At 42.1% G+C, this 12,895-nt stretch overlaps 1 protein-coding gene across 1 annotated transcript; it reads left to right on the top strand.

Annotated features, from left to right (window-relative positions):
- Positions 1-665: 665 nt before the first annotated feature.
- LOC115156592 (nucleoside diphosphate kinase A) lies at positions 666-10,438 on the top strand. The gene is made up of 5 exons (XM_029704087.1): positions 666-808; positions 3,036-3,165; positions 6,416-6,517; positions 7,907-8,019; positions 10,063-10,438. Exons 2-5 carry the CDS (start codon positions 3,040-3,042, stop codon positions 10,175-10,177), a joined length of 456 nt encoding a protein of 151 aa, XP_029559947.1. The 5' UTR covers positions 666-808; positions 3,036-3,039; the 3' UTR covers positions 10,178-10,438.
- The last annotated feature ends 2,457 nt before the right edge of the window (positions 10,439-12,895 follow it).

Genomic DNA, 12,895 nt, shown 5'->3' with positions numbered 1-12,895 from the left:
GACCTTGTGCTAATTGAGAACTGCTGAATAAGTCAGTAGTTCTCAATTGTCTCCTCAGGGACACAGCTGTTTCAGAGCTTGCACACCTGATTTAATTTGTTAATATAACACAATAAAACCTATGGAATTTTTACAATATATGGCTACTAAACCAGACTAAAAACACTTTATGTTTCTACAAAGAACCTTTGAGATTTAGAAAGGTTCTTTATAGAACCATTCTCTATAATGGTTTTATTTAAAAAATTATTAAAAGGGTTCTATATAGCGTAAAAAAAAGGTTTTAACAATAGTGGAACCCTTTTTTGGTGCTAAGGAAGCTTTTTTTAATGGGTATTTATAGATCTTTAGGAAAGGGTTCTTTATAGCACCATACAGGTTCCATTTGAGCATGGTTATTCATAGAACATTGAAAAAAAAGGTTCCATATAGCACCAAAAAGGATTATGCTATGGTTACAAGCCACTTTAGTATAGAAACATCTGTTTTTAGCGTGTAGCATGCCACAGTTGTCACAATTTTTAAAGACTGCGCACGTAAAAGTAGGCTACTTGTTTCAATAATGTTCATATAATCTCAATACTCCCCATACCCATTAGGTTGTTACGACCCACATAAAGAGGGAGGTAGTACAACATGGATAAACAAACATTTATTCGTTATAACTAATGTATTTCGTTGAACCCCCGCCTCCATGTATAAAACCAAGAGCCACTCCTAGAATCTGCCTTGGCTTACTGAAAGCACAGCATTAGCGGAAGTAACCCACCTAGCTCACTGTCCGTCGCTAAGAGAGGCTGTCATCAAGGTATAGTACAACTATTTCATAGTCTATATGCTACCTCTTGCGAACAATTTCACTTTGAAATAAATGCCATATCTTCATCGGGTATATTTGAGACCTAATTCGTTTCTATTCAGTGTATATAATCGCGGCAAACATGTCGTAGGCTAGTTGTAGCTCTTATAGACAACCTTTACCCTCTCGAATGGCGATATGTCATCTAGCGTGAATGAATTCGGTGAATGATTTTTTTTCCACATCGTTTTAACAGGTTTGCCATTCGGGATATTATCCTACAGAATATATGAATACATTGGTGTTTTTATGACATTCTATGACATTGTATTTTTTCAATGTTGTAAGACAATATGTTGGAGCGAATCAGGGTGTATTGATGCTTTGATTTATTAGGATCTCATTAGCCGACGCCATAGTCTTACTGGGATCCGACACATAACTACAAATACATTAGTCAAAAGACTCTTGCGCTAATTTGAATGAGTTGCAACTTCCATTTGTAGGATTTTGCAAACATGTTACATTGTGTTGTGTTATACAAGTGTTTAACATGAATTGAGCTCTAATACCGATTACAGAAGTGTATATTGAGGTCATAAAGCGAGTGCGCAGAAAGTAGCCTACTTGCTCTTCCTGGTTCATGGCACCACGTTGGGCTTTGGCGATGGTGGGACGAGGTGAGGGATAGCATATTCTGGCACTCCAGTTCACTCACTTGTATAGGCTTGCACTGTAAAGGTGAGGGAGCGATTTTGACAGTAATTTACAGGCAGCTCAGTGGCAAGTAAATTACTGTATTTCATATTGCATTACATCTACTCCAATCTAAATACAGTAACAAAGCAAATACTGTGTAATGGTACATAGTTAAATAGTTATTTCTCAGGTTTTGAACAATTGTTAAAAAAAATTATGCTAGTCGTAATGAATTCATTAATTCATGGATAAAGGAAGGAAACTCATTGGGGAAGGGTTTATGTTTCACAGCATTTTACTTTAATTACATAGGATTGGTGTGAGCAGGTTGGATGCTAAGTAATGTGTTTACACATTACATCATATCCCTGCTGTTTCATTACAATATCAATTAATATTTGGTGTTTTATATCACTTGCACTTGTATAAGCCTTAACCAACGCTTCCAAACTGGTAGCAACTACAGGGCAAAACAGACCAAAAGGACATGGAAAAATGCTCAACCAGTAAAGTTCAAGACTGGCACTCCAATCTGTCCTCTAAATTGATGAGGCACTATAACAACAGGGGGTAAATTGGTAGCGTATTCTCACTAACTGCTGGCACAAATGTAGCCTCTTACAAGGCACACCTCAAAACAATTCTATGCACCCACTAGTGGTCAAAAGGTTTTTGGCTGTCCAAAAATACGGTACACTACTGTATTCTGTGGGGTGGAATTACAGTACCATTTGAAATTCAGCAATTCTTTCCCCACCCACAACATTTTCCCAAAACGCACCATAATTGACAGTATGATGCAGTAAAATGTTTCACAGTATTTTTATGTTGATAAAACCCCAAATGACTGTATAAATTACAATTAAAAAAATGGTATTGTCATATACACCGTATAGGTGCAGTGAAATGTGTTGTTTTACAAGGTCAGCCATAGTACTACAGCACCACTGGAGCAAATTAGGGTTAAGTGCCTTGCTGAAAGGCAACCATTTTTTCCCCGTTACAGTGTGGCTACTTCTTGGCGTAGCCAGTAGGTAGCTATTTAAATGTAAAGAGGATTATGTGCATACTGAGCGGCACACTTCTGGTCATGCGCAAACGTCATTTTGATGCAGGTGATTATGGAAGATTACCTTCTGGCAGCGAGTCAAAGACCTTACAGAGCATGACAGTTGTCAGACTTCAAATGCAAAGTTAGAGGGGTTACCTTGCAATGGGAGTCCGGTGTGCACAGTGTCTGTGTCTCTATTCATGAGATTGTCCCGTGATGGGGTCGAGGGCCTCGGCACCGCGACTCAAAACCCAATGTGCCAAATGCACGAAAGTAACGTTGTTTGCACTGATATTCAGTGGAATTTGCTTGTTTATTTACGCTCTCTCCTCTACCCCCTCTTTCTCTCTTAATCCCCCTCTCTCTCCTCATCACATTCTTTCTCTATTCTCTCTCCTCATCACACTCTCCCTCTCTCTATTCTCTCTCTCCTCATCACTGTGTACCACCTCTCTCTCTTTCTACTGTCATGTTCTGTCCTTATAGCGCAATGTCAAACGAGGAGCGGACTTTCATTGCCATCAAGCCAGATGGAGTTCAGAGAAGGCTTGTCGGCGATATCATCAAGAGATTTGAGCTGAAGGGCTTCAAAATGGTGGGGATGAAATTCATCAAGGTACGTTATTCTACTGACTGTAATCTCTTTTATTTCAGATGTAAGCCATATAATCCTTTTCACTTTCAGAACATTATTAACCAATAATTAGGACTGAATGGCAGGCCTGTCCATTATGTAAACCAGCTATCTCACAGATATTCTTAAAAACATGTAAACATGTATCTTGAACCATGACAAAAGTCAACTATAGTTTGTGTGTATGCATTGATATGTAGGCTACATGTGCCTTTAAAAATATCTATTTGTAGTGCTGTTCTTCTCATGTTTCATGTTTTGTGTGGACCCCAGGAAGAGTAGCTGCTGCTTTTGCAACAGTTAATGGGGATCCTAATAAAATACCAACTAAGCAAGAACTTGTGCCAATACACAATGATTGGACATACAATACAGTAGAGTACAGTAGGCTACAGTATAGTAGAGTACATTAGGGTAAAGTCGGGTACATTTGTACATTAGAGTATCTATAGAAAATATATTCACGTCACCAGATAATTGATTAAAATACACTGTTTTGCAATGAAGGTCTACAGTAGCTTCAACAGCACTCTGTATGTAGGGTAGCACCATGGTGTAGCCGGAGGACAGCTAGCTTCCATCCTCCTCTGGGTACATTGACTTCAATACAAAACCTAGGTGGCTCATGGTTCTTCCATCACCCCCTTCCGTAGACTTACACAGTAATTATGAAAACTTCCGGAGGATGTCCTCCAACCTATCTGAGCTCTTGAAGCATGAACTGACATGTTGTTCACCCAATCAAAGGATCAGAGAATGAATCTAGTACTGAAAGCATAAGCTACAATGAGATGTGGTGAGTAGTTGACTCAAAGAGAGAGAAAGAAAATAGTTGAACAGTTTTGAGCAAAAATGAAGGAGAAGCGAGAGAGGGATATTTCGTTGTATTTTTCTTTCACTTAACTAGCGAATGCAGCTAGCTAGTTTAGCCTACTCAAACACCCGGCTCAAACAGAGAGGGATGCTATATTAGCTAGCTGGCTATGGCTATCCAACACTGGAACTCTTCCAAGGTAAGCTTTTGGTTTAATTAATTTATTGCCACCGGGGCCGCTGGTGTAACTGACTGAATTCATTCCACAGATTCTGTTGGAAAACTTTCTTAGACGGAAGCAAACATAACAAAACGGGGATCAACCAGTGGAGGCTGGTGAGGGGAGGACGGCTCATAATAATGGCTAGAATGGAGTAAATGGAATGGCATCTAACACATGGTTTTCATATGTTTTATACCATTCCATTCACTCCATTCTAGACATTATTATGAGCCGTCCTCCCCTCAGCAGCCTCCACTTGGATAAACATACCTGAATTTGTCCTTTATAAACTCTCTTATTTGAGACTGTTGGACTAATGATTACACACTGGATCAGCTAGATGCAGGCAAGAGTGTGCAAGGCGGTATTGAATATGTCGCTGTCTGTCACCTTGATTACTCAAATTTCTCTCGACCTGAGTGCACCTACATTGTAAACTTTCATTAATAGGCTAGGTTGTAGCAACCTCATCGTGGGTATAGGGAACATTAGAGTATCATGTAGTAGCCTAAACCTATCATTGGTATGTTGAACTGGGTGCATGGAATATGAATATGGTGTATTTACAAATAAAGCCATGCTCATAAAAACAATGATCGTCCTGCTTCATCTTAAACGACACCAACCACCACTGAGTGCAGTATGGGTACAGTAGGCTACAGTAGGGTGCTGTACAGTAGGGTGCTGTACAGTGGGGTAGACTACAGTGGGGTACTGTACAGTAGGCTACAGTGGGGTACTGTACAGTAAGGTACTGTACAGTAGGTTACAGTAGGGTACTGTACAGTAGGGTACTGTACAGTAGGCTACAGTAGGGTACTGTACAGCAGGCTACGGTAGGGTGCTGTACAGCAGGCTACGGTAGGGTGCTGTACAGCAGGCTACAGTAGGGTACTGTACAGCAGGCTACAGTAGGGTACTGTACAGTAGGCTACAGTAAGGTACTGTACAGTAGGTTACAGTAGGGTACTGTACAGTAAGGTACTGTACAGTAGGGTACTGTACAGTAGGGTACTGTACAGCAGGCTACAGTAGGGTGCTGTACAGCAGGCTACAGTAGGGTGCTGTACAGCAGGCTACAGTAGGATACTGTACAGCAGGCTACAGTAGGGTGCTGTACAGCAGGCTACAGTAGGGTGCTGTACAGTAGGCTACAGTAGGATACTGTACAGTAGGCTACAGTAGGGTGCTGTACAGCAGGCTACATTAGGGTGGAATACAGTATAGAGGATCTTGCTGACTGTTCTTATCCACAGGTGTGATTAGCATTGGGTGTTGTCTCCTGATCCTCTGTGTGTTGGTCTGTGGCCAGGAAGGCTGCCTGTGACCCCCGAACCCAGGGATCAGGAGGGCCCACTGATAATAGTCTCTCTGTTTATGGTGGGCTATTTCAGGGTTAAGCACATGCAGTCAACTGGTTCCTAGTTATAAGCTCTGGTGACTTCCTGTGAATGTACAAAACATTAAGAACTCTTTCCATGACATAGACTGACCATGTGAATCCAGGTGAAAGCTTTTATCCCTTATTGATGTCGCTTGTTAAATCCACTTCAATCAGTGTAGATTAATGGGAGGAGACAGGTTAAAGAAGGATTTTTAAGCCTTGAGACAATTGAGATATGTATGTGTGCCATTCAGAGGGTGAATGGGCAAGACAAAATATTTCAGTGCCTTTGAACAGGGTATGGTAGTAGGTGCCAGGCGCGCCAGTTTAAGTGTGTCAAGAACTGCATTGCTGCTGAATTTTTCATGCTTAACAGTTTTCCATGTGTGTCAAGAATGGTCCACTACCCAAAGGACATCCAGCCAACTTGACCCAACTGTGGGAAGCATTGGCGTCAACATGGGCCAGCATTCCTGTGGAATGCTTTCGACACCTTGTAGAGTCCATGCCCCGATGAGTTGAGGCTGTTCTGATGGCAAAATGGGTACAACTCAATATTAGGAAGGTGTTCTTAATGTTTTGTACACTGGAGCTCTCTAGATATTGGCTGTAGCTTTACCGTATGGAGAGAGTCTGCTAAATCATGAAATAAATGTTGTCGACATGATTGTTACAGGATCCTTTGCTCCAATCGATTCTACAACTGATGTTCAACACAGCCCACTGTATTTTGCCGTGATATGCCTTGTGTGTGTCACTATGGTTATGATGGGTTATTGACGGTTGTGGCTGTTGTGTCTAACTAACCCAGGCCCCAGAGTCTCTGCTGAAGGAGCACTATGCCGACCTAAAGGACAGACCCTTCTTCCCTGGTCTCGTCAGCTACATGACCTCAGGCCCAGTGGTGGCTATGGTAAGACAAATGTTCCTTGTTGTCTTCATTGACATGATGTAAGTGTCTAGTTTCTCCTACAAGAAGACAGAGAAGCCTACACATTGTAATGCTGTGGTTCCTAATACCTCCTGCAACAGGGAACTGTGGTTCCTAATACCTCCTGCAACAGGGAACTGTGGTTCCTAATACCTCCTGCAACAGGGAACTGTGGTTCCTAATACCTCCTGCAACAGGGAACTGTGGTTCCTAATACCTCCTGTAACAGGGAACTGCACCATAAATTTCACCATAAACACATTCGCTACCTGTACCAATGTCAGATCATAACTTTGATCCTCCAGGCGTCAACATATTAACCCTCCTGTTGTGTTCATTTCATGTTAATTCATTCTGTGTTTCCGGTCCAAAATAACCGCCCTATTTTAGCTGATTATAAATCCATAATAATACATATATTATCACCTAATGTTGTGTTAGATCTTCTTATCAACTTAAGTTCTTGTGAACATTTTGAACTTCTATTTTCTATTTATGGCCTGTAGGCCTCATTGACCTGAGCTCATACAACGAATTTTTCAGTTAAAAAAGCATAATGTATGGGTTATTTTGACTAACAAATACTCAGATGAAACATATTGTGCCATTTATCACAAACTACTTTGTGTCAAAGTTTAACAAGGACTCTCTTCTCCTCAACAGTGTCATGATCAAAGATATGATCAAGAGCCTCACATACAGTATATCATTTGGTCATTGTGCTGCCACAGAATGAAGTGTGAGCAAGGCCTTAAAAAATCTTTATATACCAGGGCTGTGAGAAAAGTTATATACATTATTGAAACAATGTTGCGATTGTTTGTGAGAATGCCAGCAGGTGTGGTTCCCGTGGGGGAATGATTCTGTTGGAGAAAGGTTCCCGTGGGGGTTGCCATGAAAGCCAAGAAGGGGAGTGAGGTGTGTGTGTGTGTGCTCAAACACACATGCATGTGGGGGTCTGGGAGAGGAAGTGTGTCCATCTGATGAATGGTCATGTGCCTGAACTCAATTTTATACACTAATTGTAGTGTCACCCATTCATTTCTAATGCCTGGTCATTTTTGCCCGGGAACACCACATTTGAACAAAAGTTAAATAAAACACCCAAAATGTAATGAAAATCATAAATATGTATTTTGTGTGTTCAGATGACCTGTGTGGACAAAGTCATGGAACCTGATGACAATTTGATTAAATGAACTACATTTTTCAGAGAGAACTTGTGAATCGGTCCAATTTGACTGGAACACAACGGGAGGGTTAAGATTTAGTACTTATATTTTGAAATGTTTTTGACCGCTGTGCATAGAAATGGAAGATCAGAAAGAATACTGGGTTAATAAAGTGTTATCCCTCTGTGTGTGGTGGCAGGTGTGGGAAGGGTTCAATGTGGTGAAGACAGGCCGAGTGATGCTCGGAGAGACCAACCCTGCCGACTCCAAACCCGGCACCATCCGAGGAGACTACTGCATCCAAGTGGGCAGGTGAGAATCAATCGCAGGCCTGTACGAGACATAACACAATGATCTATAATGTAAAGATTCTATGAAGCTTCAACTTTATGATGGATAATAGTATTATCATCAGGGCCAGGACAATACCAGTATCGCGATACACACACTTTATGGGGTATTTTCACATTAGACAGAGAGAGATTGAAATGAGAGGGGAGACGGAGAGAGCGAGGGAGATGCAGAGCGGTGGCTGGGACAGGATTCGTACCCATTCTGAGGGTGTAGTATTTGTGCTGCAGGGCGGTGTAGTATTTGTGCTGCAGGGCGGTGTAGTATTTGTGCTGCAGGGCGGTGGCGTATTTGTGCTGCAGGGCGGTGGCGTTATCCGTGCAGGTTGACGCTTATTGTCATACGTCTTCTCCTGGAGGCAGAATTGAGCCATTTCTCCTTAAATAGGCCGGCTGCAAGGTCAAAATAGTTTATATTGTAAAAATTTATGAAAACATAAATGTGCTTTTTGGTCTTAATGTAAACAGTGTCGTTAAGGTTAGGGTTCAAATCAAATTGTATTTGTCACATGCGCCGAATACAACAGGTGTAGACCTTACAGTGGAATGCTTACAAGCCCTTAACCAACAATGCAGTTTAAGAAAAAAAAGTATTTACTAAAATAAACTGAAGTAAAATTAAAAATTAAAAAAACGAATTTAAGGAGGAAGAATAAAATAACAGTAGTGAGGCTCTATACAGGGGTTACCGGTACAGAGTCAATGTGCGGGGGCACCGGTTAGTCCAGGTAATATGTACATGTAGGTAGAAGTAAAGTGACTATGCATGGTTAATAAACAAGAGAGTAGCAGCAGCGTAAAAATGGGGGGTGGGGTGGGGACAATGCAACTAGTCCGGGTAGCCATTTGATTAGCTGTTCAGCAGTCTTATGGCTTCGGGGTAAAAGCTGTTAAGAAGCCTTTTGGACCTAGACTTGGCGCTTCGGTACCGCTTGCCGTGTGGTAGCAGAGAGAACAGTCTATGACTAGGGTGGCTGGAGTCTTTGACAATTTTTTGGGCCTTCCTCTAACACCGCCTGAAATAGAGGTCCTGGATGGCAGGAAGCTTGGCCCCAGTGATGTACTGGGCCCTACGCACTACCCCATGTAGTGCCTTGCGGTCGGAGGCTGAGCAGTTTCCATACCAGGCGGTGATGCAACCAGTCAGGATGCTCTCGATGTTGCAGCTGTAGAACTTTTTGAGGATCTGAGGACCCATGCAACCGGTCTCCTGAGGGAGTAAAGGTGTTGTCGTGCCCTCTTCACGACTGTCTTGGTGTGTTTGGACAATGATAGTTTGTTGGTGATGTGGACACCAAGGAACTTGAAGCTATCAACCATCTCCACTACAGCCCTATCGATGAGAATGGGGGCGTGCTCGGTCCTCCTTTTCCTGCAGTCCACAATCATCTCCTTTGTCTTGATCACGTTGAGGGAGAGGATGTTATCTTGGCACCACACTGCCATGTCTCTGACCTCCTCCCTATAGGCTGTCTCATCGTTGTCGGTGATCAGGCCTATCACTGTGTCATCGGCAAACTTGATAATGGTGTTGGAGTCGTGCCTGGCCGTGCAGTCGTGAGTCAACAGGGAAGACAGGAGGGGAATGAGCACGGTCCCCTGAGGGGCCCCCATGTTGAGGATCAGTGTGGCAGATGTTGTTACCTACCCTCACCACCTGGGGGCGTCCCATCAGGAAGTCCAGGATCCAGTTGCAGAGAGAGGTGTTTAGTCCCAGGGTCCTTAGCTTAGTGATGCACTTTAAGGGCACTGATCCTAGACCTGTGTCTGGGGTTATGGTTAGGTTTAAAAACCAGATTTTATGACTTTGTGGCTGTGCCAGCTAGTGCCCACTCTCTGCAGCGCTGCCTTCAGAACAAGCTCTCCTGCGTTATCAGCTATCAGGCACTATTTACATCACTTTGACAACTACAGTACTTTCAAACTCTCCATAGGCCCTAAAGTTAAATATCTGTTTCCTTATGTCATTTAAACGATAATAATCGTTCTTTCTTTATTGTTTCAGGAACATCATCCATGGCAGTGACTCCGTAGAGAGTGCTAACACAGAGATCAATCTGTGGTTCAAACCTGAGGAGCTGTGCAGTTACACTAGCTGCTCCAGCAGCTGGCTCTACTGAGGAGCTAAAGGCTACAAGTTGCCCCCAGGCACAGGTCTAGGATCAGTTTACCATCCACAAACCATTAGCATTAGAAGGGGGAATATAAATCTCTTCCTGGCCACTCTGGACCACACCACTTCCTGTTCATCTTCTGTACCCATCTGTAATTGGTCCATCGCTGATTCCATTCATTCCTCTGCACGTACAGTTGTCATTGTGAATATGTTTTTTATTGTCATTTGTTCAACTTTCCAATAAAAAAATAATCACAACCCCTTATTTTTCCTTGTTGCTGATTTATAACACACAATTTTCTATAGATTATATTGTTATTGTACGTTTAATCATGAACATAAACTTTTCTTTGAACATAGTTGGTTTAATAGTGCATCCATGTCTTGTGTGCCTCAGTGCTGTGACCAGATTGACATTTCAAACATTAGCAGGCAGGCCTCGTCACTGCCAACATTAAGAGGGATTAGCCGGCTCCATAATCTCAGATTGGGATTAACTGTAGATCTGCTGCTTTGCTCAGTTGAGCTAATGGTCAACCTAATGGTGGAGGAGCGGGTGGGACCTGGGATGACACTAAGGTTGGAAGCATCACGCACGCACACAGAACAGAGAATATGCTTAGAATAGTGCTGGTGTCATTGGGAAGGTTTGACCTGAGATGCCTATTGTGAGAGTGCTGGAAACACCTGAGCCCAGCAGGGTCTTAAAATCATCTGGCGGATCTCCGTAGTCCGTCTCATTGCAGGCGTCTCTAGAGACGCACTGGGTGTCCACTACAGGCTGCAGTGACCTCAGAGCTCCAATCCTCAGGTCTGGCGCTCATCTCCAGGACGGTGCCCACAAGTCCCAACCCCATTTTGTCTGTCTTATCGGCCCGGGAACATCTTCTCATCAATGGCCTTGGCGTTCTGTTGAACCGACTCAAGTTGATGCACGTGTCCATTTCTGATGGATTTATAATGACGAGGCGAAGCCGTGGTTTAAAAGGTTTTGGAGTGTGTGCTTCATAATGGATAGTGGTGTAAAGTACTTAAGTAAAAATACTTTAAAGTACTACTTAAGTAGTTTTTGGGGGTATCTGTGCTTTAATATTTATATTTTCAACAACTTTTATTTCACTACCTTCCTAAAGAAAATGGTACTTTTTACGACATTTTTACGACATTACATTTTGAATGCTTAGCAGGAGAGGAAATGGTCCAATTCGTATACTTAAAGAGAACATCCCTGGTCATTCCTACTGCCTCTGATCTGGCACACTCACTAAACACAAACACTTTGTTTTTAAATTATGTTGGAGTGTTGGAGTGTGCCCCTGGCTATCCGTAAATAAATAAACTGGTTTGCTTAATATAAGGAATTTTAAGTTATTCATACTTTTACTTTTGATATTTAAGTATATTTTAGCAACTACATTTAGTTTTGATACTTAAGTATATTTAAAACCAAATACTTGACTCAAGTAGTATTTTACTGGGTAACATTCACTTTTCCTTGAGTCAATTTCTATTAAAGGTATCTTTACTTTTACTCAAGAATGAGAATTTAGTACTTTTTCCACCACTGATAATGGATCACCAAATTACCTCATTCTACTTCATACGACTTTTCGACCACATCTTTTCATGGCGTCTTTATAGTTTTTCCCAATTGCTAAAACACAATTCTGCAAACTAGGCTGGTTTTATCAAAATACTTAACACAATTCACAAAACCACACACCCAAACTGCAAAATACCTCATATATCCTGCAAAATGAAGCACTGCAACCAAAACTACTACATATAGCATTATCAAAATCAAACATTTGCACGAAATGGCACACACTTCATTCATATTACCAGATTTTTGTCTAACCAACTACACACTGTTGGGCATAATGAAAAGCACTCTCATCTTTAGTATGCTTTGCCATAATACTAAAATAGTTGAAATTGTAGAAAATTCTAAAGATGCACAGAAATATTTGCAGATACACATGCTGTTGAAACGTTTTATTTTTCATCAAACAAGTCAGTGCAACATATGCACAGCAGATATATTTACATTGGACTGAACAAAAATATGGTAAAAAAAAAACACTAAACTGAAAAAGAAAAGTGCAGAAAAAAAATATAGAAAACAAAAGAGGCAAGAAAAATAATTAGGCAGCATCTTGCCGCACAGCTGGGTCTGGCCACAACGCCTCGTCCACATCACAGGCAATATCTTCCCTTGCCAGACATCGAGGGAAGAAGCGCCTTGAGTGCCTTATCCATCCCTGAATCGCACCCACATCAATCTCATCACATGCCTCTTCCATAGCCTGCACAAGAGGCATGCGCACAAAGGGCTGCCGGTCGTATACCTTCCACCGCCATGCCGAGGAGAACTCTTCTATGGGGTTCAGAAATGGTGAGTATGGTGGGAGGTATTGCACGAGAAATGGTGGGTGGTCAGCAAACCAGTTTTGGACTGGGGCTGCACGATGAAAGCTCACGTTGTCCCATACTACAACGTACCGGGTTCTTTGATGGTCTGCATCATTCATACGTTCTGGTGGTATGAGAATGTTGTGGAGTCTGTCCAGAAATGTGAGAATATGGGTTGTGTTGTATGGTCCAAGGTTGGCATGACGGTGGAGGACACCATGCGTATTGGAGATGGCAGCGCACATTGTGATGTTCCCACCACGTTGGCCAGGAACATCTATAATGGCTCTGTGGCCAATGACGTTTCTCC

Source organism: Salmo trutta, chromosome 2 (genome assembly GCF_901001165.1).
Source record: "Salmo trutta chromosome 2, fSalTru1.1, whole genome shotgun sequence".
Lineage (NCBI taxonomy): Eukaryota > Metazoa > Chordata > Actinopteri > Salmoniformes > Salmonidae > Salmo > Salmo trutta.
This window is presented reverse-complemented; position numbering and strand designations above follow the sequence as displayed.

Bases quoted from the DNA above. Each gene is read 5' to 3' on its own strand.
- LOC115156592 (XM_029704087.1), top strand. From the start codon at position 3,040: ATGTCAAACGAGGAGCGGACTTTCATTGCCATCAAGCCAGATGGAGTT. The intron at 3,166-6,415 runs GTACGTTATTCT...TAACTAACCCAG, and splicing joins TGGGGATGAAATTCATCAAG to GCCCCAGAGTCTCTGCTGAA. The intron at 8,020-10,062 runs GTGAGAATCAAT...TTATTGTTTCAG, and splicing joins TACTGCATCCAAGTGGGCAG to GAACATCATCCATGGCAGTG.